The 21,622-nt window shown below is 45.7% G+C and overlaps 1 protein-coding gene across 6 annotated transcripts in view; it reads left to right on the top strand.

The window, feature by feature from the left end:
- Positions 1-20,768, top strand: part of LOC144485489 (NACHT, LRR and PYD domains-containing protein 3-like) — an 85,952-nt gene extending 65,184 nt beyond the window's left edge. For all 6 annotated transcript variants that reach the window (XM_078203625.1, XM_078203627.1, XM_078203624.1 and 3 more), the window contains 4 exons: positions 840-1,010; positions 8,085-8,255; positions 11,706-11,873; positions 16,628-20,768. In XM_078203625.1, the coding sequence (XP_078059751.1) occupies positions 840-1,010; positions 8,085-8,255; positions 11,706-11,873; positions 16,628-16,715 (598 nt within the window). In that variant the 3' untranslated portion in view covers positions 16,716-20,768. The remainder of the gene's footprint in view (positions 1-839; positions 1,011-8,084; positions 8,256-11,705; positions 11,874-16,627) is intronic.
- Positions 20,769-21,622: the final 854 nt, after the last annotated feature.

A 21,622-nucleotide genomic window follows, 5' to 3' on the forward strand; every position in this document is an offset into this window, starting at 1 on the left:
TACATGTAACAAATTGTCTCTCTCTTTTGGTGAGAAATATTAACGTTTCATTGAGGGCGATGGCTACTAACACTGTCCACACTGCAACATCACCAACTTCCAGCTGAAATATCTGTACATTTACAACCATTATCTCCACAGAATTCTTACGGTGCACAATGAGGCCATTTGGCCCATCGTGTCTGCACCAGCTCACCAAATTAGCATTAGGAATTTGAGTCATTCTCCAGCGTTTTTCTCGTATCCTCGCTCATTCTTTATATTCAAATAATCATCTCCTTCCTTTTTGACTGTTTCGATGCAGCCGACCTCCACCACACTTCCCGGCTGTGAATTCCAGACCCGAACCACTGGCAGTGTGAGAAAGGTTTCTCTCTCATCATCTTTAACCCCACCACACACTCCATTCCTGAGCCACTGACCATCCCATGTCCCTCCCTGTGACTCAGGGTAAGGACATGGGAATCCTGTGCTCTTCCCTTTCACCATCTTTTTTGTCATTTAATCAGTCTGGCACTTCCATTTTGTTCTTTCCTTGTCACCCGCCCATCCCCAGCTCCCTGTCACTTGAAACAATTTAATTCACTGCAATTTCTAATTTTAGCTAATTGAACTGAAACTAAATCTGTTTCTATCTTCACAGATATTGCCTGACCTGATGAGAGTTTCCAACATATTCATATTTCAGATTCACAGCATCAATAGAATTTTGCCTTCTGTGTGAACTGAAGTTGTGTTTCTTGAATGTCCCGCGCTGTACATTATTATTGTTAATGATATTCTTAAAAACACTGTGGATTTACCCTGATTCCTGTTATTCTTCTCTCTCTGATCTCCAGTCTCTGTGATAACACTCTGACCGATTCTTGTGCCGAGGACCTGGCCTCTGCTCTCAGTACAAACCGCTCACTGATAGATCTGAATCTGGGTTACAATAAACTGGGAGATTCAGGAGTGAAACTGCTGTCTGTGGCTCTGAGGTATCCGGACTGTAAAATACAGACACTGCAGTAAGTAGCAGTCTGTGTGAGATTGTGTTTATAATCACTGAATATTCAACAATATAATTTCATCGCTGGTATTTGTATAAAAAAGACTGCCCGTTACTATTGGCGTCAGTTATGAATAAGGAAAACTGCCTTGAAACTGACTTGTGATATTTCTTTGTCTGATCCGAAGGAATGGGATGTCAGTGCCACAAATGTTTGTGTTGAGGGTGCGGGGGAATAATGTTGTGGTTCACTCTGAGGTCCGCTCCTCCTCCTCATAGCTGCACAGCTCTTTCTGGATACAGCATTCATTGATTTGTGAGAAGGGGAGAGGGAATAGATGGCAGTCAATGGATGACAGAACATGATGGTGGGGTCTCTCCCTGTTCGTAACAGATGACAGTATAGTAGAGAGAGATGAACTTCGTTCAAATGATCAAGATGCAGAATCAGTTTGGGTAGAGATAAGAATTCGCAAATTTTAGAGGTCACATGTGGGAATCATTTATAGTCTCCTCACAAAGAACAGTACAGCACAGGAAACAGGCCCTTCGGCCCTCCAAGCCTGTGCCGCTCATTGGTGCAACTAGACCATTCGTTTGTATCCCTCCATTCCCAGACTGCTCATGTGACTATCCAGGTAAGTCTTAAACGATGCCAGCGTGTCTGCCTCCACCACCCTACTTGGCAGCGCATTCCAGGCCCCCACCACGCTCTCTGTAAAAAACGTCCGTCTGATATCTGAGTTATACCTTGAGCCCGTGACCTCTCGCGATTGTCACCTCCGACCTAGGAAAAAGCTTCCCACTGTTCACCCTATCTATACCCTTCATAATTTTGTACACCTCTATTAGGTCTCCCCTCATTCTCCGTCTTTCCAGAGAGAACAAACCCAGTTTACTCAATCTCTCCTCATAGCTAAGACCCTCCATACCAGGCAACATCCTCGTAAACCTTATCTGCACTCTCTCTAAAGCCTCCACGTCCTTCTGGTAGTGCGGCGACCAGAACTGGACGCAGTACTCCAAATGTGGACTAACCAGCGTTCTATACAGCTGCATCATCAGACTCCAGCTTTTATACTCTATACCCCGTCCTATAAAGGCAAGCATACCATATGCCTTCTTCACCACCTTCTCCACCTGTGTTGCCACCTTCGAGGATTTGTGGACTTGCACACCCAGGTCCCTCTGTGTTTCTATACTCTTGATGACTCTGCCACTTATTGTATAACTCCCCCCTACATTAGTTCTTCCAAAATGCATCACTTCGCATTTATCTGGATTAAATTCCATCTGCCATTTCGATAGTCACAATCTCCGATACTATATGGAAAAATAATGGGGTCTTGGAAAAGCATTCTGCAATAATCATGGGTGATTCTGATCTTCAAAGAAAAAGAAGCATACAACACAGTAACAGTCCCTGCGGCCCACCAAGCCTGCGACGACTCCTAATCCTTATTCAGACCCAGTACTTGACTGTCCATACACAGTTTCTATTCCTCTGTTTGTCTCCCGTTCATGTTTCTATCAAGATAAACCTTGAACGTTGGGAACATGCCTGCTTCCGTCTGTGCATTCGAGGCACCCACCACCCCTGTGAAAACTTTCCCCGCACGTCTCCTCTAAACTTTCCCCCTCCTTGTAAATCTTCTTTGCACCTCTGCAAAGCATCCACATCCTTCTGGTAGTGTGGTGAACAGAACTGCAAGCAATATTCCATATGTGGCCTAACTAAACTTTAATACAGCTGTAACATAACTTGCCAACTTTTATTCTCGATGCGCTGTCCGATGAAGCAAGCATGCTGCATGTCTTGTTGACCAGGTTATCCACCCATGTTGCCAATTTCAGGGATCAGTGGACACATACGCACAGATCCCTCTGTATGCCAATGTTCCTGATGTTTTACTCAGACAGGGAAGGCTGGGGCACTACCTTGTGGAGTTGTATCAAATTAAGAGGGACATACATAGGTTTATAGAAAGAAACCTTTCTCCTTCGTTTTAGGGGTCAAGAGCCAGGGGCATATTTAAGGCAATGGGCAGGAGTTTCAGAGGAGAATTGAAGATGGCAGAGTGGTTAGCATTGCTGCCTCACAACCTCGGGGACCTTTGTTCAATTCCGGCCTTGGGTGACTGCCTGTGGAGTGTGCATGTTCTCCCTGTGTGTGCGGGTTTCCATTGGGTACTCTGGTTTCTCCCACAATCCAAAGGTAGAACATAGAACATTACAGCGCAGTACAGGCCCTTCGGCCCTCGATGTTGCGCCTACCAGTGAAACCAATCTAAAGCCCCTCTAATCTACACTATTCCAATATCATCCATATGTTTATCCAATAACCATTTGAATGCTCTTAATGTTGACGAGTCCACTACTGCTGCAGGCAGGGCATTCCACGCCCTTACTACTCTCTGAGTAAAGAACCTACCTCTAACATCTGTCCTATATCTCTCACCCCTCAATTTAAAGCTATGTCCCCTCGTGTTAGCCATCACCATCCGAGGAAGATGTGTAGGTTAGGTGGATCGACCATGCTAAATTGTCCCCTAGTGTCCCAAGATGTGTAGTTTCGGTGGATTTGCCATGGTAAATGTCCAGTGATAAGCAGTTGTGTGGGCCTGGCTTTTTCGGAGAGTCAGTGCAGAGTTGATAGTGCAATTGGGCACCTTCTGCACAGTGGGGATTCTATGGTTCTGTGGAAAAGTTTTTTCACCCAGAGGGTGGTGGGAATCTGGATCTCACTGTCTGAAAGGGCGGTGGAGTCAGGAACACTCGCAACATTTAAGAAGCATCAGACAAGCACTTGAAATGCCGCAGCAGACAAGGCTATGGAGCAAGTGCTGGAAATGGGTTAAAATAGATTGCTGCTTGATGGCTGACACAGACACGATGGGCCGAAGGGCCTCTTTCTGTGCTGAAAACCTCTATAAAGGCCCAGGGGTTGGAAGTTATGAACCAGAACCTGAATTTTCACTGATTCCTGTGATTTCTCTCTCTCTGATCCCAATGCAGTGGAATGTCAATCACATTGATTTCTGTGCCCTGGGTGTAGGGGAACAATGTGACGGTGACTCTGAGGACCCGTTCACATGCTTACAGGGGGACACACGTCACCCAGTCACACAGCCCTTGATTTGTGAGGAAGAGTAAAGAGTGAATGGAGGCAATTGTTAAGATGCAGACCAGAAACTCCAAGGTGTTTTGTGAGGTTAGCCTGGACCCTTGGTTTTACATTTGGTTTTGGCATTGATGAGCATGAGGTGTTTCACTCCAGGTATGAATCAAGTGACCCACTAGGATGCTTTTATCAAACACAGTTTATTTAAGAATGCAGTTAGAATATAACAACAAGAATTAGCATAACCTTTACCAATTGCAAGACTTAAATATGACACAGTACAACTCTTAACAGCTAGCTATCTCTGTTGTTCCAATATAAAGCAATACCCACAGACATACACCCTTCTCCAACATTAGTTAGCACAAAAACAAGAATGCTCACGTGTTGCCGATTTCCAGCTTTTTCCCACTTGCGGAGAGCCAACAGACAATTGTTTTCAGAGAAGGATGTAGCCTCCGAACAGTCCAACCGCAGAGAGGTAACCCCAGTCTCTGACAGCTTCCAACACAGCAACACTTAAACAGCAAAAACTCCAACTTCAGAGAGGGAAACAGCACTGCTGTTTGTCTTCACTTCAAGCAGCTTCTCAAAGCAGAATTGAAACTAGAATGTTCTGTGAAAAATAGCTGTCCCTCAGTCACATGACATAACCTGTCAATCACCCGCAATCAAGCTCTACTCTGCCATCCCAGGGGAACACTGAAACAACAGAACACTGCATTAGTTCAGATTAAAATCAACATGATGTCAATTATACTGCTTCAGTAACAATAAAGGAAACCGGCTACAGATAGCACGGTGCCAACAACATAACCTGCAAAGAAACATGTCAGACAGAAGGCAGAGAGTTGGGATAAAAGGTTCTTTCTCAGAATGGCAACCGGTGACAAGTGGTGTCCCGCAGGGTTCAGTGTTGGGGCCACAGCTGTTCTCCTTATATATTAACGATCTAGATGACGGGACTGGGAGCATTCTGGCCAAGTTTGCCGATGATACAAAGATAGGTGGAGGGGCAGGTAGTATTGAGGAGGTGGGGAGGCTGCAGAAAGATTTAGACAGTTTCGGAGAGTGGTCCAAGAAGTGGCTGATGAAATTCAACGTGGGCAAGTGCGAGGTCGTACACTTTGGAAAAAAGAATAGAGGCATGGACTATTTTCTAAACGGTGACAAAATTCATAATGCTAAAGTGCAAAGGGACTTGGGAGTCCTAGTCCAGGATTCTCTAAAGGTAAACTTGCAGGTTGAGTCCGTAATTAAGAAAGCAAATGTAATGTTGTCATTTATCTCAAGAGGCTTGGAATACAAAAGCAGGGATGTACTTCTGAGGCTTTATAAAGCACTGGTTAGGCCGCATTTGGAGTACTGTGAGCAATTTTGGGCCCCACACCTCAGGAAGGACATACTGGCACTGGAGCGGGTCCAGTGGAGATTCACACGGATGATCCCAGGAATGGTAGGCCTGACATACGATGAACGTCTGAGGATCGTGGGATTATATTCATTGGAGTTTAGGAGGTTGAGGGGAGATCTGATAGAAACTTACAAGATAATGAACGGCTTAGATAGGATGGACGTAGGGAAGTTGTTTCCATTAACAGGGGAGACTAGGACGCGGGGGCACAGCCTTAGAATAAAAGGGAGTCACTTTAGAACAGAGATGAGGAGAAATTTCTTCAGCCAGAGAGTGGTGGGTCTGTGGAATTCATTGCCACAGAGGGCTGTGGAGGCCGAGAAGTTGAGCGTCTTCAAGACAGAAATTGATAAATTCTTGATTTCTCGAGGAATTAAGGGCTATGGGGAGAGAGCGGGTAAATGGAGTTGAAATCAACCATGATTGAATGGTGGAGTGGACTCGATGGGCCGAATGGCCTTACTTCCGCTCCTATGTCTTATGGTCTTATGGTCTAGAAGCCGGAGTTGGCCATTCGGCCCTTCGAGCCTGCACCACCATTCATTTTGTTCATGGCTGATCATCAAATTCAATATCCTTCAATATTCAGTATATTTCTTCAAGACATAGTTTGTGACAAAATGTACATTGCAACACGTCCTTCAGCTAGTTCCATGTGACCAGTGATGGGCACACAAGCTCTATGTGTTGCAGGCACCAGAGAGTCTCCTGTGTCCATTCGACCACACAACCAGCTCCATAACCAGTATCGCAATCAGCGATTTCCCACACTATCTGCTGTTCTCCCAGCTCCAGTGCAGCTGCTTCTCTGTGTAAGGATGGCAGCATCTGGACACTGCCACCATTTGTAGTTCATTTCCTGACGTTTCGTGCTCTCTTCTACAGGCACATAAAGTTCCATTGTTACTCTCCCATCAAAGACACAAGCCTATGCTGGTGAGAACCTGTCTGACCATCATGTCTACGCAGGGAAAGCCTCTTGCCTGTGACCATCCCATTCTCACAGTGCTAGAGTTATCTGACTAACTAGAACCCTGCAGAGAGAGGCTGACATGTCTCTGACAGTCGATGCTGCTTTCTGGGCGTTGCCTGTGTCTGTGTGGGGAATGGCCTTTCTACCATTTCACTTTCATTCTCATTCGACCCCATATGCCTCAGATTATATGCTATAAAATGCTTCACCACCTTGTCAGAACTTGGCAAGTTATTCATCCTTTTGCCTCATGCAACCATATAACCCACGCCTACTCAGGTCTCCAGTAATCTCCATCCCGATATACTTGGATTGATGTGGCAGATACTGTCCAGTCCTGAGAGAACAGAAATTTGCTCCAGACTCGCGTCGCCTTGGGGAAGAGTACCAAGTGTTGCCAAGTGCATCATTGAATTGAGTTTAACCTTTCTCCTCCCATTCCAGCCCTGTGTTCTTAACCAGATCTTCCTCACTGGTCTCTCCAGAGCTGCTGCCTATCAAAGTGCTGCCCGTGCCAGCATTGCCTGAACCGGGACTCCCCCTGCAGCGAGTGGTTAAGGGCTGGAGTTCACTGTCTGGGAGTGTGGTGGAGACACGTTCAGTTGAAAATTTCCAAAGGGAATTGGATTATTATCTGAAAAGGAAGATTGTGCAGGGTTACGGGGAAAATTTGGGGCAATGACACTTAGTAAATTGCTCATTCAGAGAGTCGGTGCAGAGAGCATGGGCCGAATGGTCTCCTTCTGCTCTGTAACAATTCTGTGATTCTACCTGAGAGAGATACCAATGGCCCTTTGTGGACACTGGCTAAATTACCTCACCCTGTCGACACTGCAACATCACCAGCTTCCAGTTAAAATCTCCATACATTTCCAACCATTATCTTCACAGAATTATTGCGGAGCACCACGAGACGAAATGTGTCTGCACCGGCTCACCAAACTAGGATTAGGAATTTGTCTCATTCTACTGCCTTCTCCTCGTATCTTTGCACATTGTTTCATTCGATTGTTCATCGACTGCCCTCTGTGATGCCTCGAATCAGCCTGCCTCCACCACACTTCCAGACTGTACATTCCAGACCCGTGCCACTGGCATCGTGAAAAAGGTTTCTCTCTCATCATCAACCCCACCACACACTCCATTCCTGAGCCACTGACCATCCCATGTCCCTCCCTGTGACTCAGGGTAAGGACATGGGAATCCTGAGCTCTTCCCTTTCACCATCATCCTTTTTGTCATTTAATCACTCCGGCACTTCCATTTTGTTCTTGTCACCCGCCCATCCCCAGCTCCCTGTCACTTCAAACAATTTAATTCACTGCTACTCCCAAGTTTTAATTTTAGCTAATTGAACTGAAACTAAATCTGTTTCTTCACAGATGCTGCCTGTCCTGCTGAGATTTTCCACATATTTTATTCATATTTCAGATTTATAGCATCAATAGAATTTTGTCTTCTGTATCAACTGAAGTTGTGTTTCGTGAATGTCCCGCGCTGTACATTATTATTGTTAATGATCTTATTCTTAAAAACACTGTGGATTTACTCTGATTCCTGTTATTTTTCTCTCTCTGATCTCCAGTCTGAATGAGAATGATATCACAGATTCTTGTGCCGAGGACCTGGCCTCTGCTCTCAGTACAAACCGCTCACTGATAGATCTGTATCTGGGTGTCAATAAACTGGGAGATTCCGGAGTGAAACTGCTGTCTGTGGCTCTGAGGAATCCGGACTGTAAAATACAGGAACTGGAGTAAGTAGCAGACTGTGTGAGATTGTGTTTATAATAACTGAATATTCAACAACATAATTTCACCACTGGTATTTATATAAAAAACACTGCCCATTACTATTGGCGTCAGTTATGAATCAGGAAAACTGCTTTTCCTCTGACTCCTGTTGCTTCTCTCTCTGATCCCTGAGCAATGGGATGTCAGTCCCACAAATCCTGTTCCTGTGCTGTTTTGTTCTTTGTAACTTTTACACTCGATGCCCCGGTCGATGAAGACAAGCATGTTGTCTGCCTTCTTGACCACCTCATCCACCTGTGTTGCTACTTTCAGGGATCTGTAGACTGGTACACACAGATCCCTCTGTAGGTCAGTGCTCCTGTGGCTTCTTCCATTTACTGTATAAATCACTCAGATTGTCAAAAGTTGAATAGAAGATTGGTTCACACAATGTATTCGAGCAATTTCCTGGAGAAGCACGTTCCAGTGCCAATCACACAACAAGCTGTTTTAGACATGGTGATGTGCAAATGTGTGGCGTTTCCAACAAAAATAGATTCCTTTCATTTGGAGAAGAGCAGCAGAAGTGTTCCAGCCGTTGCTAATTCAAGGAGTGTATTAGATTAAGTGAAGATGTGGCACCGGGGTTGGCACTGCTGCCTCACAGCGTCAGGGACCCGGATTCATTCCAGCTTTGGACGACTGTCTGTGGAGTTTTCACGTTCTCTCCATGTCTGTGTGGGTTTCCTTCGGCTGCTCCTGTTTCCTCCCACAGTCCAAATAAACTGTGTAGGTTGGGTGGATTGGCCATGCTAAATTGTCCGTTAGTGTCCAAGATGTGTAGTTTAGGTGGATTAGTGGCGTAAATATGTGGGGTTACGGGAACCTGGGCAACTGCTGATTAGTCTGACATTGATAGTATGGAAATCCTATAATAATCTATAATACAGGAAGTGATAACAGAACACTTCGATATTAATGGCAGGATTAGACAGGGCCAACATGGATTTATGAAAGGCTGGCACGGTGACACAGTGGTTAACATTGTTGCATCACAGCCAGGGGCCCGGGTTCAATTCCAGCCTTGGGTGACTGTGTGGAGTTTCTACATTCTCCCCGTGTCTGCCTGTGTTTCCTCTGGGTGCTCCGGTTTCCTCCCACACTCCAGAGATATGGATGGTAGATGGATTGGCCATGGTAAAATTGCCCTTAGTGTCCCAAGATATGTAGGTTAGGTAGATTAGCCCCAGTAAATTAGTGAGTTTATGGGGAGCGGACCTTGGTAAGTTACTCTGTCAGTGTGTCTCGATGGGCCGAATGACGATTCCTACACTAGGGATTCTATAGTTGCGTGATTCACACACAAGAGGTTATTCAATAAAATTGGAGCACCTGGGATTGGGAGGAATATACCAGCATGGATTGAGAACTGATCAATGGACAGAAACAAGGAGTTGGAATGAATGGGTTACTTTTGGGTTGACAGCCTCTAACTAGTGGGAGTACGGCAGGGATCAGTGTTTGGGTCTCAGCTATTCTGAATCTACATGAATGATATGGATGTGGGGATCAAATATAATATTTCCAAATTTGCGAATAATGGGAAAACCAGGTGGAAATCTGAATTGTGAGGAGGATGCAAAGATGTTTCAAGGGGATGTGGAGAGGCTCAGGGAGGCTCCACAACTGGAGTAATGTGTACAGTGTTGAGCTCTTTACTTAAAAAAGGATAGAATTGTATTGGAACCAGTTCAGAGAAAGTTCACTCGGCTGATTCCTGGGATGGAGAGGTTTATTTCACGAGGGAAATTTGAGCAGATTGGAGCAATATCTATGAAAGTTCAGAAGATTAAAAGGTGATCGCATTGAGGGGATGAGACAGGGTGGTTGCTGAGAGGCTGTTTCTTCTTGTAAGAGAGACCAGAACAAGGGGACAGATTTTAAAATGTAATTGTCAGTCCCTTAAGACTGAGGTGAGGAGAATTTTTTTTTTTTAGATGGTGGCTGGTCAGTGGAATTCTCTTCCCTGGAGACTAGTGGCGGCAGAATCATTGAATATATTCAAGGCTGAGTTAAGAATGGTTTTGGATTGAGAAGCGAATCAAGGGTTACGGGGAGAAGAGTTGAGACTATAATTAGATCAGCCGGGATGGAGTGTGCTCGAGGGGCTGAATGACCTTCTGCTGCTCCTAGGTATTTTGTTCTCAAATCTGCTCTCAGACAGGACACAGAGACACAAAATCAAGTTACAGAATACTGATTAGAATGCGAATCTCTACAGCCAGCCAGGTCTTAAAGAGACAGATAATGTGAGAGAAGGGAGCATTAAGCACAGGTTACAGAGATGTGTATTGTCTCCAGACAGGACAGCCAGTGAGATTCTGCAAGTCCTTTGCATTGCCAGTGTCTGGGTGGAGATGTTCTTTCTGCAATTTCACTCTCATCCTTATTCACAAATCAGGCTGTGCTGCACTCACTGTGGCAGAACACATCAGGACATTGATCCTTTTCCACTCTGTAACCACGTGTCTGAAACCTGCTCACCTCCCAGCAATCTCCATCCAGACTGGCTTGTACCGATGGGATAATCTCCTCCCATCCTGAGGGAACAGGACCTCCCTCTGAGCCTGAGCAGCCGGGAGGAGCCCCTCTAGGGAGGGGGAGGTGAGGGGGGGGGGGGGGGGTGCGCAAGGGGGGCGCAAGCCGTGCTCTGCTTTCTGACATTTCAGTCCTTCATTCAGTAAGCAGAGCTCCCTTGCTGCTCCCTCCAGAGCTGCTGTGTTTGAAAGTCCTGCTGGCTGCCTTTGGAGATGGTGCCAGCATTGCCTGAACCGGGACTGCCCCGTGCCCAGGCTGCCTCAGTGGGCACCTCCCCCTGCCTGCCAGCCGTTAATTGTCCGCCTCTGACAATATCACCTTCATAACTCTGCCTATCCTGCCCACACGGACACACCACCCATTTCCAATCCCCATGCTGGGACTTCAGAGCTTCTGGTAAAATCACAGCCATTATCTTCAATCTCACCACAAACTGCATTCACAAACCACTGACCATCCCATGTCCCTCCCGAGCCACTCCGAGTAAGGACATGGGGATCCTGTGATTATGGTCCTGTCCCATCATCACTTTTATCATTTAATCACTCCTGTAATTCCAGTTTGTCCTTTCTTTGTTTCTTCCCCAGCCACCCACCGCTGTCACTTCAAACCTGTCAATTCACTGCCCATTCCCAGTTCCAATGGAAGTTCAAGCTTTCCCCCTGTTTCTCTCTTCACAAATACTTAGCTAACCTGCTGAGCATTTCCAGTTTATTTATATTTCATTTTCAGCATTGAGTATTTCCTCATTCTACAGAAATGCAGGGTGTGTTTTTGGAATGTCTGATACAATACATTATTATTGTCATTAACAGAATTATTTAAAACACTGGGGATTGAGCCTGATTCCTGTTATTCCTCTCTCTGATCTCCAGTCTCAGACGTAACGCTCTCACAGATTCTTGTGCTGAGGATCTCGTCTCCGCTCTCAGTACAAAACAGTCACTGAGGATTCTGTACCTGGAATCAAACTCCTTCTCAGATCAATCTGTCCCTGCTCTCCGCCACCTCATACTGACCTGCAGGAGTCTGGAGGAGATCTCGTGAGTGTTTGTGTTAATTTTTAGTGCAACAATTAAAATATAAATGGATTTAAAATATAAATGGGCCTGAACCTTCCAAACAGCAGCAATGGTAAGCAGATTGCCGGTATGTTTAAAAAATTTCCCAACCTGAAACTGCTGCATATTTCTCCCAGGATCTTCACCACTGCGACCCTGGGAGCTCCATCAGAGCAGACAAGAGTCGGGGAAGAGAGAGCACACACCCTATTTACAGCACACTGATTCCAAGGAGATCCATCAGAGCAGAGTTGGGGAAGAGAGAGCACACACCCTATTTACAGCACAGTGACCCCGGCGATCTCCATCAGAGCAGAGTGGAGTCGCGGTAGAGCGAGCACACCTTATTTACAGCACAGACCCCGGGGAGCTCCATAAGTGTTAGTTGATTGTGGGAGTGAATGGGTTGGTGTGTCGCTGGATGAATGGTTAGTCAGGGAGCTGGGGAGAGGTTCAAGGATTAGTTCTGGGTGTCGGGAGGGTGGTCGAGTTGTATTGTGTTGGGTTGGAGGGTTAATCAGCAGTTTGGATGGTGGCTGGGAGTTGGTAATGTTGGGTGTCTAGTCAGATGTGGTTGCGTGGTCGGGGGTTGGGATTGGTTAATAGCTTTGGAGAGTAGTGGGTTGGGGTTGGTTCTTGAATAATCAGTTTAAGTCAGAGATATAGTCACGAACATATTCAAGAGGCGGCTGCATATAGCACTTGGGGCGAACAGGATCAAAGGTTATGGGGAGAAAGCAGGATTAGGCTTTTGAGTTGGACGATCAGCCATGATTGTGATGGATGGTGGAGCAGGTTCGAAGGGCCAAATGGCCTCCTGCTCCTATCTTCCATGTTTCTATGTCAGGTCAGGAGAGGTTGGGACGGATGAGGCCAAGTTGGGAGGTTTAGTCAGATTTGTTCAAGGGCTAGTGGGAGGTAGTCGGGCTGGAGGGGAGGGAGAGATGATTTACGGGAGTGATAGCCTGTCAGGGGGAGATACCAGCAGCAGCCAGGCCTGTGACACCACAGCTGGTTCTGCTGTGGGACAGGGTCGGGCAAAGAGCAAGCGAGCAGTAGTAATAGGGGACTCGCTAGTTAGAGGCACAGACAGGCGTTTCTGTGGCTGCAATCGAGACTCCAGGATGGTGTGTTGCCTCCCTGGTGCCAGGGTCAAGGACGTCTCTGAGCGATTGCAGGACATTCTTAAGGGGGAGGGGGAGCAACCGGAGGCCGTTGTACATATTGGTACCAACGACATAGGTAGGAAAAGGGATGAGGTCCTGAAATGTGAATACAGAGAGTTAGGCAGAAGGCTAACGTGCAGAACCTCGAAGGTAGTAATTTCAGGACTACTACCGGTACCACGTGCTAGTGAGAGTAGGAATAGGAGGATTAGGCAGATGAATGCCTGGCTTGAGAGCTGGTGCAGGGGGCAGGGATTTAGATTTTTGGATCATTGGAATCTTTTCTGGGGAAGGGCTGATCTGTTCAAGAGGGATGGGTTACATTTGAACTGGAGGGGGACTAACATCCTGGCGGGGAGATTTACTCAAGCAGCTCGGGAGTGTTTAAACTAGTTTGGCAGAGGGGAGGGATCCAAAGCAGTAGGGAGACAGAAGAGAAGTTTGAGGACAGCACTATTACCACGCTATTTTTCTTGGAGCTACCTGTAATCTCCTTACATATTTGCTCCTCAATTTCCCGCTGTCTATTTGGGGGCCGATAGTATAACCCTATCAAAGTGATTTCCCTCTTATTTCTCAGTTCGACCCATATAGACTCAGTGGCCGAACGCTCAGATATATCCCCTCTCAGTACGGCCGTGATGCTTTCCCTCATCAAAAGTGCAACTCCCCCTCCTCTCTTACCTCCTGTTCTATCTTTCCGATAGCATCTGTACCCTGGAACATTAAGCTGCCAGTCCTATCCCCCCCTTAGCCATGTTTCAGAAGTTAAAGAGAGCACATTAATTCGTAAAGGCAGTGTCAGTAATCCTAGTACCAGACAGAGCAGGCAAAAGCAAGACAGAGGGCAAGGGAAGTCCAGATTAAACTGCATTTATTTCAATGCAAGAGGCCTGACGGGCAAGGCAGATGAACTCAGGGCATTGATGGGTACGTGGGACTGGGATATTATAGCAATTACTGAAACATGGCTAAGGGAGGGACAGGACTGGCAGCTCAATGTTCCAGGGTACAGGTGCTATTGGAAAGATAGAACAGGAGGTAAGAGAGGAGGGGGAGTTGCACTTTTGATTAGGGAAAGCATCACGGCCGTACTGAGAGGGGAAATATCCGAGGGTTCGGCCACTGAGTCTATATGGGTAGAACTGAGAAATAAGAAGGGGGAAATCACTTTGATAGGGTTATACTATCGGCCCCCAAATAGTCAGCGGGAAATTGAGGAGCAAATATGTAAGGAGATGACAGATAGCTCCAAGAAAAATAGGGCGGTAATAGTCAGAGATTTTAATTTTCCCAACATTGACTGGGACAGCCATAGTATTAGAGGGTTGGATGGAGAGAAATTTGTTGAGTGTATTCAGGAGGAATTTCTCACTCAGTATGTGGATGGCCCGACTAGAGAGGGGGCAAAACTTGACCTCCTCTTGGGAAATAAGGAAGGGCAGGTGACAGAAGTGTTTGTGAGGGATCACTTTGGGACCAGTGACCATAATTCTATTAGTTTTAAGATACCTATGGAGAATTATAGGTCTGTCCCAAAAGTTAATATTCTAAATTGGGACAAGGGCAATTTTGATGGTATCAGGCAGGAACTTACAAAAGTTAATTGGGGGAGTCTGTGGGAAGGAAGAGGGACGTCTGGTAAGTGACATGCTTTCAAAAGTGTGTTAACCAGGGTTCAGGGTAAACACATTCCTCTCAGAGTGAAGGGCAAGGCTGGCAGAAGTTGGGAACTCTGGATGACTCGGGATATTGAGGCCCTGGTCAAGAAGAAGAAAGAGGTACATGACGTGCATAGGCAGCTGGGATCAAGTGAATCTCTTGAAGAGTACAGGGGGTGTAGGAGTAGAGTTAAGAGAGAAATCGGGAGGGCAGAAAGGGGACACAAAATTGTTTTGGCAGATAAGGCAAAGGAGAATCCAAACAGCTTCTACAAATAAAGGGCAAAAGAGTAACTCGGGAAAGGATAGGGCCTCTTTAGGATCAACAAGGCAATCTATGTGTGGATCCACAAGAGATGGGTGAGATCCTAAATGAATATTTCTCATCAGTATTTACTGTTGAGAAAAGCATGGATGTTACAGGAACTTGGGGAAATAAATATTGATGTCTTGAGGAGTGTACATATTACAGAGAAGGAGGTGCTGGAAGTTTCAAAGCGCATCAAAGTCGATAAATCTGCGGGACCTGATGAGGTATATCCCAGGACGTTGTGGGAGGCTAGGGAGGAAATTGCGGGTCCCCGAGCCGAGATATTTAAATCATTGATAGTCACGGGTGAGCTGCCTGAAGATTGGAGGGTGGCAAATGTTGTGCCTTTGTTTAAAAAGGGCTGCAGGGAAAAGCCTGGGAACTACAGGCCAGTGAGCCTCACATCTGTGGTGAGTAAATTGTTGGAAGGCATTTTGAGGGACAGGATCTACAGGCATTTAGAGATGCAAGAACTGATTAGGGACAGTCAGTGTGGCTTTGTGAGTGGAAAATCATGTTCACAAATTTGATTGAGTTTTTTGAAGGGGTAACCAAGAAGGTAGATGAGGGAAGTGCAGTCGATGTGTCCATGGACACTGATTAGATGCTCTGACTGTGACTGTTAATGTATGAAATGAGAGGGGAGAGATACAAAATGGTGCACTTGGAATACTGTGTGTGCAATTCTGGTCACCCTATTATCGAAAGGATATTATTAAACTAGAAAGAGTGCAGAAAAGATTTACTAGAATGCTATTGGGACTTGATGGATTGAGTTATAAGGAGAGGCTAATAGATTGGGACTTTTTTCGTTGGAGCGTCGGAGGCTGAGGGGTGACCTTTTGAGGTCTATAAAATAATGAGGGGCTTAGATCAGCTGGTTGGTTGATATCTTTTCCCAAAGGTAGGGGAGTCTAAAACTAGAGGGCAAAGGTTTAAGTTGAGAGGGGAGAGATACAAAAGTGTCCAGAGGGACAATTCTTTCACACAGAGGGTGGTGAGTGTCTGGAACAAGCTGCCAGAGGCAGTAGTAGAGGCGGGTACAATTTTATCTTTCAAAAAGCATTTAGCTAGTTACATGGGTACGATGGGTATAGAGGGATATGGGCCAAATGCGGGTAATTGAGATTAGTTTCAGGTTTTTTTTAAAAAAGGTGGCATGGACAAGTTGGGCCTGTTTCCATGCTGTAAACCTCTGAGACTCTATGAGTGGGTCTAGTCAGATTGTGGGAGGTGGAGTATGGGGATCAGTGGGAAGTGATTGGGGGACTCGGGTGTGCTATTCAGGTATTAGCCCAGGTGGTGAGCTGTCTAACATTACCTGAGTAACTATCCAGGTAAACTTTGTGGATCTGTCCCAAGTATCTGACTCTTAACTGCAGCAGGGGAGTTCCCCAATAGTAGTTAATACCTCTGGGACAATTCCCAGGTAGATCAGTGCGTCAGGACATCCACAGGGTCCCGATGCTCATCTTCGGATGTGTGTCTGGTCTCTGGCGATCCAGAGACCAGAAGGTTTGTCCCATTAACTCCAGTCTCCTGTTATTTACTCTGTTGTTCAATCTGTTTATTTCCTGTTTCATCTTTAATCTGTTTCAGGCTGCAGTGGAATCAGTTCAGTCCAAATGGAGAGAGACATTTGGAGTCGCTGCAGGAATCCAGACGGGGACTGAGTGTGAAAGTGTGAACATTTCAATCTATAAACATTGCTGCTCCACCGGTTACAGTGAAATCCTGAATTGTGAAGATCTTCGACAGCTCCTTCCAAACCCTTCATTCCTGCCCCTCTCCCTCCCTATTCCATCAGCCCCTCCAGCCTGGCACTGATTTCCCTGCTTACCTGGTTTCCCAGCTGGAAAACTGTTGTAGTTTTAGTCTCCACATTGAAGGAAAGATTGCTGCAAACCATTGTTTAGAAACACCAGGTTAAAGTCCAACAGGTTTATTTGGTAGCAAAAGCCACACAAGCTTTCGAAGCTCTAAGCCCCTTCTTCAGGCGAGTCATCTTCGGGGGCTTAGAGCTTCGAAAGCTTGTGTGGCTTTTGCTACCAAATAAACCTGTTGGACTTTAACCTGGTGTTGTTAAACTTCTTACTGTGTTTACCCCAGTCCAACGCCGGCATCTCCACATCATGACAACCATTGTTTAAGCAGCAATGTGTTGTCAGTGTTCTCAGCAACAGAGTCTTCAACCTCCTTTCAAAATGGAGCAGCAGAGATCATTCTCCAGAGAGAGAACAGTGTGTGTGTGATTCTGACAGTACCCAGCAGGGGGCAGATTGGTCAATCTTGTCAGAGTTTCCTCTCTGTCTCTGTGAATGAATTAAAGGCTCCACCAGCCTCTCCTCAAAACCTCTTTCACTGTCTGGTGATTAAAGTGACACAATGCCACCATCTGCTGGTGGCTCACAGCTACTGCAGGCGCTGCTCTCTGTGAGCCTCAGACAAGTTCAGTAAGTCCCATGTCTGCATCTGGGAACCGGTTCCTGCAGCGTGAATATTGAACAATATTGACAGGGATTGGAGTTTGCAGCAGGAACGCCGGCTGGTGAACTAACCCTTTTATCACCAGACACTGTACATGAACTCTGTTCCCCCATTCCCTCTGGGAAATATTGTCTGGAGGTTGTCGTTGGGGATGATCTCAGACTGTAATGTGTACATTTGGTGCAGTTATCAGACACTAATCCCATTCAGAATGGGAGTGGGTAAACTCTGCTGCACTCTGTAATTCCTGTGTCAGACATTGTCAGTGTTTAATCTTACACAGTGGATCAGTTTTTTAATGTTTTATCATGTTTCCCAGATAATTGTCTCAATCTACTTTGAAAATTGGAAATACAAACATTTTGAGACACAATTACAACCTTTAATCACATTTTGTCCGTGCTCGAACTGTAAATAATTTCCAAACAAACTATTCCCCTTTTGCAGCTCTTGCTTTCCAATTCCACAGATTTCGGTGATACAGAGAGCAGCTCCATTGGAATCCAAATGCTCTCATTCCACTCTCGCCCCCCGTTTACCCTGCCAATTATCAACCTCAACCAAAGTTGTCACATATTTATCTGGGACAGTTTCAGTGTTGACTCTGGTGAAGCAGGGTGGCATTTCCTTAACCCACAACACACACACACGGTAAATGTTACTTCAATTATTTCTGGAACTGTTAAAATCCCGAATGCACAGGTAGGTTAAAGTGATTCCAATCCAGAGGTGGAATGTGTTTCAGATCTATAACCTCAATCACACAGAGACTCTAACATTCCCACACAAAAATGCGCAATCACAAGCATAATCTCACACACACACTCACACAGAGAGACACACAGAGCAACACACAGAGAGGCACAATCATGGAAACTGACACACAGACATACAGACACATAATCATACACATCCACGCATCTGTGCATCCTACACACATCCCTCCAGACACATACACACAGACACAAACTGACACCCACACACTCATTCACACACTGACAAACTCGCACACATGCTCACGGGCACAGAGATACACACTCTCACAAACACACACGTACAAACCCAGACACTTCCACACTCTTACCCACGTACTGAGACACAGAGAGACTTACAGAGAGAGAAACACAGAATCTCTCTTAAATACACACAACACGCAGCCATACACCCACAGAAACACACACCACAAACCACAAACCCATGCATTACAGCGGTTAATGAATTCTCAGCACCCTGTAGCCAAATTAAATTTAAGTTGGACAAAAGTGATAACATTTCTTCTGAAACCGACATCCCTAGACCGAAAGCAAAAAAAGGAACACTGGCGCAGCATTGCACAGGATCGGAGCCTCAGAAATGCAGTTTCCTCTTTCCTTGTTCCTTATATCTCACTGAGCAGAAGCAGAGCTGCAGCACAGAAAGCTAGAACTCACAATTTCACTCTGTTCCTGCACACTCACCTCAGCTTTATTTAATTTCTGAATGTATGATTTATTTTGGATTATCCCAGAGATCTCAGGACAGATGCATGATGTCAGATATTCCCATTATTTATCAAACTGTTTATTTTACCATGACAGATATTACCTGGTGTTTGTCAGATTGTTGTTTTTCATCCATCTACAGTTGCAGATGCCGGTGCTGAAAAGTGGGTAGATATTCTACACCATTAAAAGCATCACATTGAATCGGGGAAATTCTTCAAAGACTGAATTAGTCACTTTCAAATTAATATCATTTCTTCAGAACAAACTATTCATAACATCTATTATTGCAATTTATACTAACTTTATTGTGTTGTCTGGTCTGTGCTAGTTTTAACTGAATACTGCTCAGTTTGTGACATGATCTGTGTTATTGAGTCTTGGAAGAGAAAGGGTTAATGCTGCTGCTCTGTAATTGTAATGGATATTCCTAATTTTATCATCTGCCTAACTAGTCATTTTAAATCACATGTTATTTGGTTAATTCGCCAAATTTTAATTGGGAACCATTGAAGTGCTGAAACTAAAGTGTACACAAGCTAATAAAGAGCGGGGGACTAGTGTAAATACTGTAGCTAACAGTGAGCGTGAAACTGAATAGACCATACGATACAGGAGCAGAATTCAGCTATTCTGCTCATCAAGTCTACTCCACCATTTCATCACGGCTGATGAGTTTCCAATCCCATTCTCCTGTCTTTTCCCCATAACGGTTGATCCCCTGACCAATCAAGAACGTATCTATCTCTGTCTTAAATACACTTAATGAACTGGCCATGCACAGCCTTCTATGGCAATGAATTGCACAGATTCACGACCCTCTGGCTGAAGAAAGTCCTCCTCATCTCGGTGCAAAACGGTCGTCCTTTAATTCTGAGGCTTTGCCCTCGGATCATAGTCTCTCCTACAAATGGAAGCAGATTCCTCACGTCCACTCTATCCAGGCCTTTCAGTATTCTGTAAGTTTCAATGAGGACCCGCTCATCTTTCTAAACTCCGAGTACAGACCCAGAGACCTCAAACGCTCCTCCAACGTCCAGCTTTTCATTCCCAGGATCATTCTTGTGAACTTCTTCTGGACTTTCTCCAGGGCCAGCACATTCTTTCCTTAATATAGACCCAAATTTGCTCACAATACTCCAAAGGTAGTCTGACCAGAGCCTTATAAAGCTTCAACAGTACATCCCTCATTTTGGTGGCACAAATTATTTTAATTTCTCAATATGGCAAAGACCTTGAGGTTAACAAATAAAACTCAGCTGATAAAGTCATTTATTACATGTCAATGTCCCAGATTGGTCAGTCATGGTTGGCCGAACAACAGGAGATTCAGATGCAGCTTCCAGTCGCTTTCTCATCTGCTGGGATTTTAATTGATGATTTATCTTTTGATTTGATTTATTACTGTCACATGTATTAATATAGAGTGTAAAGTATTGTTTCTTGCACGCAGGACAGGCAGAGCATAACATTCATAGAGAAGGAAAGGAGAGAGTGCAAAATGTAGTGTTACAGTGATAGCTCGGGTGTAGCAATGCACGAGGGTATACTAATGCAAGATAGGTCCATTCAAAAGTCTGACGGCAGCTGGGAAGAAGCTGTTATTGAGTCTGTTGGAACGCAACCTCAGACGTAGAGCAGGAGCCATAAAGTGAGACAACGAGTAAATGCTTTCTATGGTGCATTTGTAAAAGTTGCTGAGAGTCGGAGTGGGCATGCCAAATTTCCTTTGTCTGTGCCCGCCTTGGATAAATATTAAATTGGACAGATGATAATGTTTGAATTGTAATATCTAATGGTGTAAAGTATCTGGGAGCTGAGTGGATTTGCTAAAGGCTGGAATACAGACTGGGGGAATGTGCGGGAAGATGCTGTGCTGAATGAATGGTTCTTGTAGGAGAGGGATGGATGGAGAGAGGGAAGGAGAGTGAGATAGATGCAGGGAGAGTGAGATAGATGTAGGGTGCGTGAGATGGATGCAGGGTGCGTGAGTTGGATGCAGGGAGGGTGAGATGGATGCAGGGAGGGTGAGATGGATAGAGGGAGGGTGAGATGGATGCAGGGAGGGTGAGATGGATGCGGGGAGGGTGAGATGGTTGCGGGGTGGGTGAGATGGATGCGGGGTGGGTGAGATGGATGCGGGGAGGGTGAGGTGGATAGAGGGAGGGTGAGGTGGATGGATAGAGGGAGGGTGAGGTGGATGGATGGAGAATTTGAGAAGCTGCAGTTTACATTTGAAGAGGTTCCCAGTGCCTCTGAGCAGCTGAACTGGGGAAGCCTTTTGGGCAGAGACTGTGCTGTTGCTGTTTCCCTTCCTGGCCGCCAGTGGTCGCTGTAACACTCCAGGCTGCTGCTGCTGCTCCTCCCAGTGTGACCTCCTGCCATCTCCGGCCCAGCTGCTGCTCGTTGGCGGAACATCCGGGGCCTGTGGAGGGGCGGGACCGCCGCCATGTTGACCCGACGTCACGGCGAGCCCCTCCCCCGCCGCCGTTTGTTTATAAATAAAAAGGAAGAAGTGAGTTGACTCTTTTCAGGTCAAACAAGGAAACAAACTCAAATTAAATCAGGACAAAGTAAAAAGGGGCAGCTCCCCAAAAAGGAGGGGGAACAGCCCGAACAGAAATCA

Source organism: Mustelus asterias, unplaced genomic scaffold (assembly GCF_964213995.1).
Source record: "Mustelus asterias unplaced genomic scaffold, sMusAst1.hap1.1 HAP1_SCAFFOLD_195, whole genome shotgun sequence".
Lineage (NCBI taxonomy): Eukaryota > Metazoa > Chordata > Chondrichthyes > Carcharhiniformes > Triakidae > Mustelus > Mustelus asterias.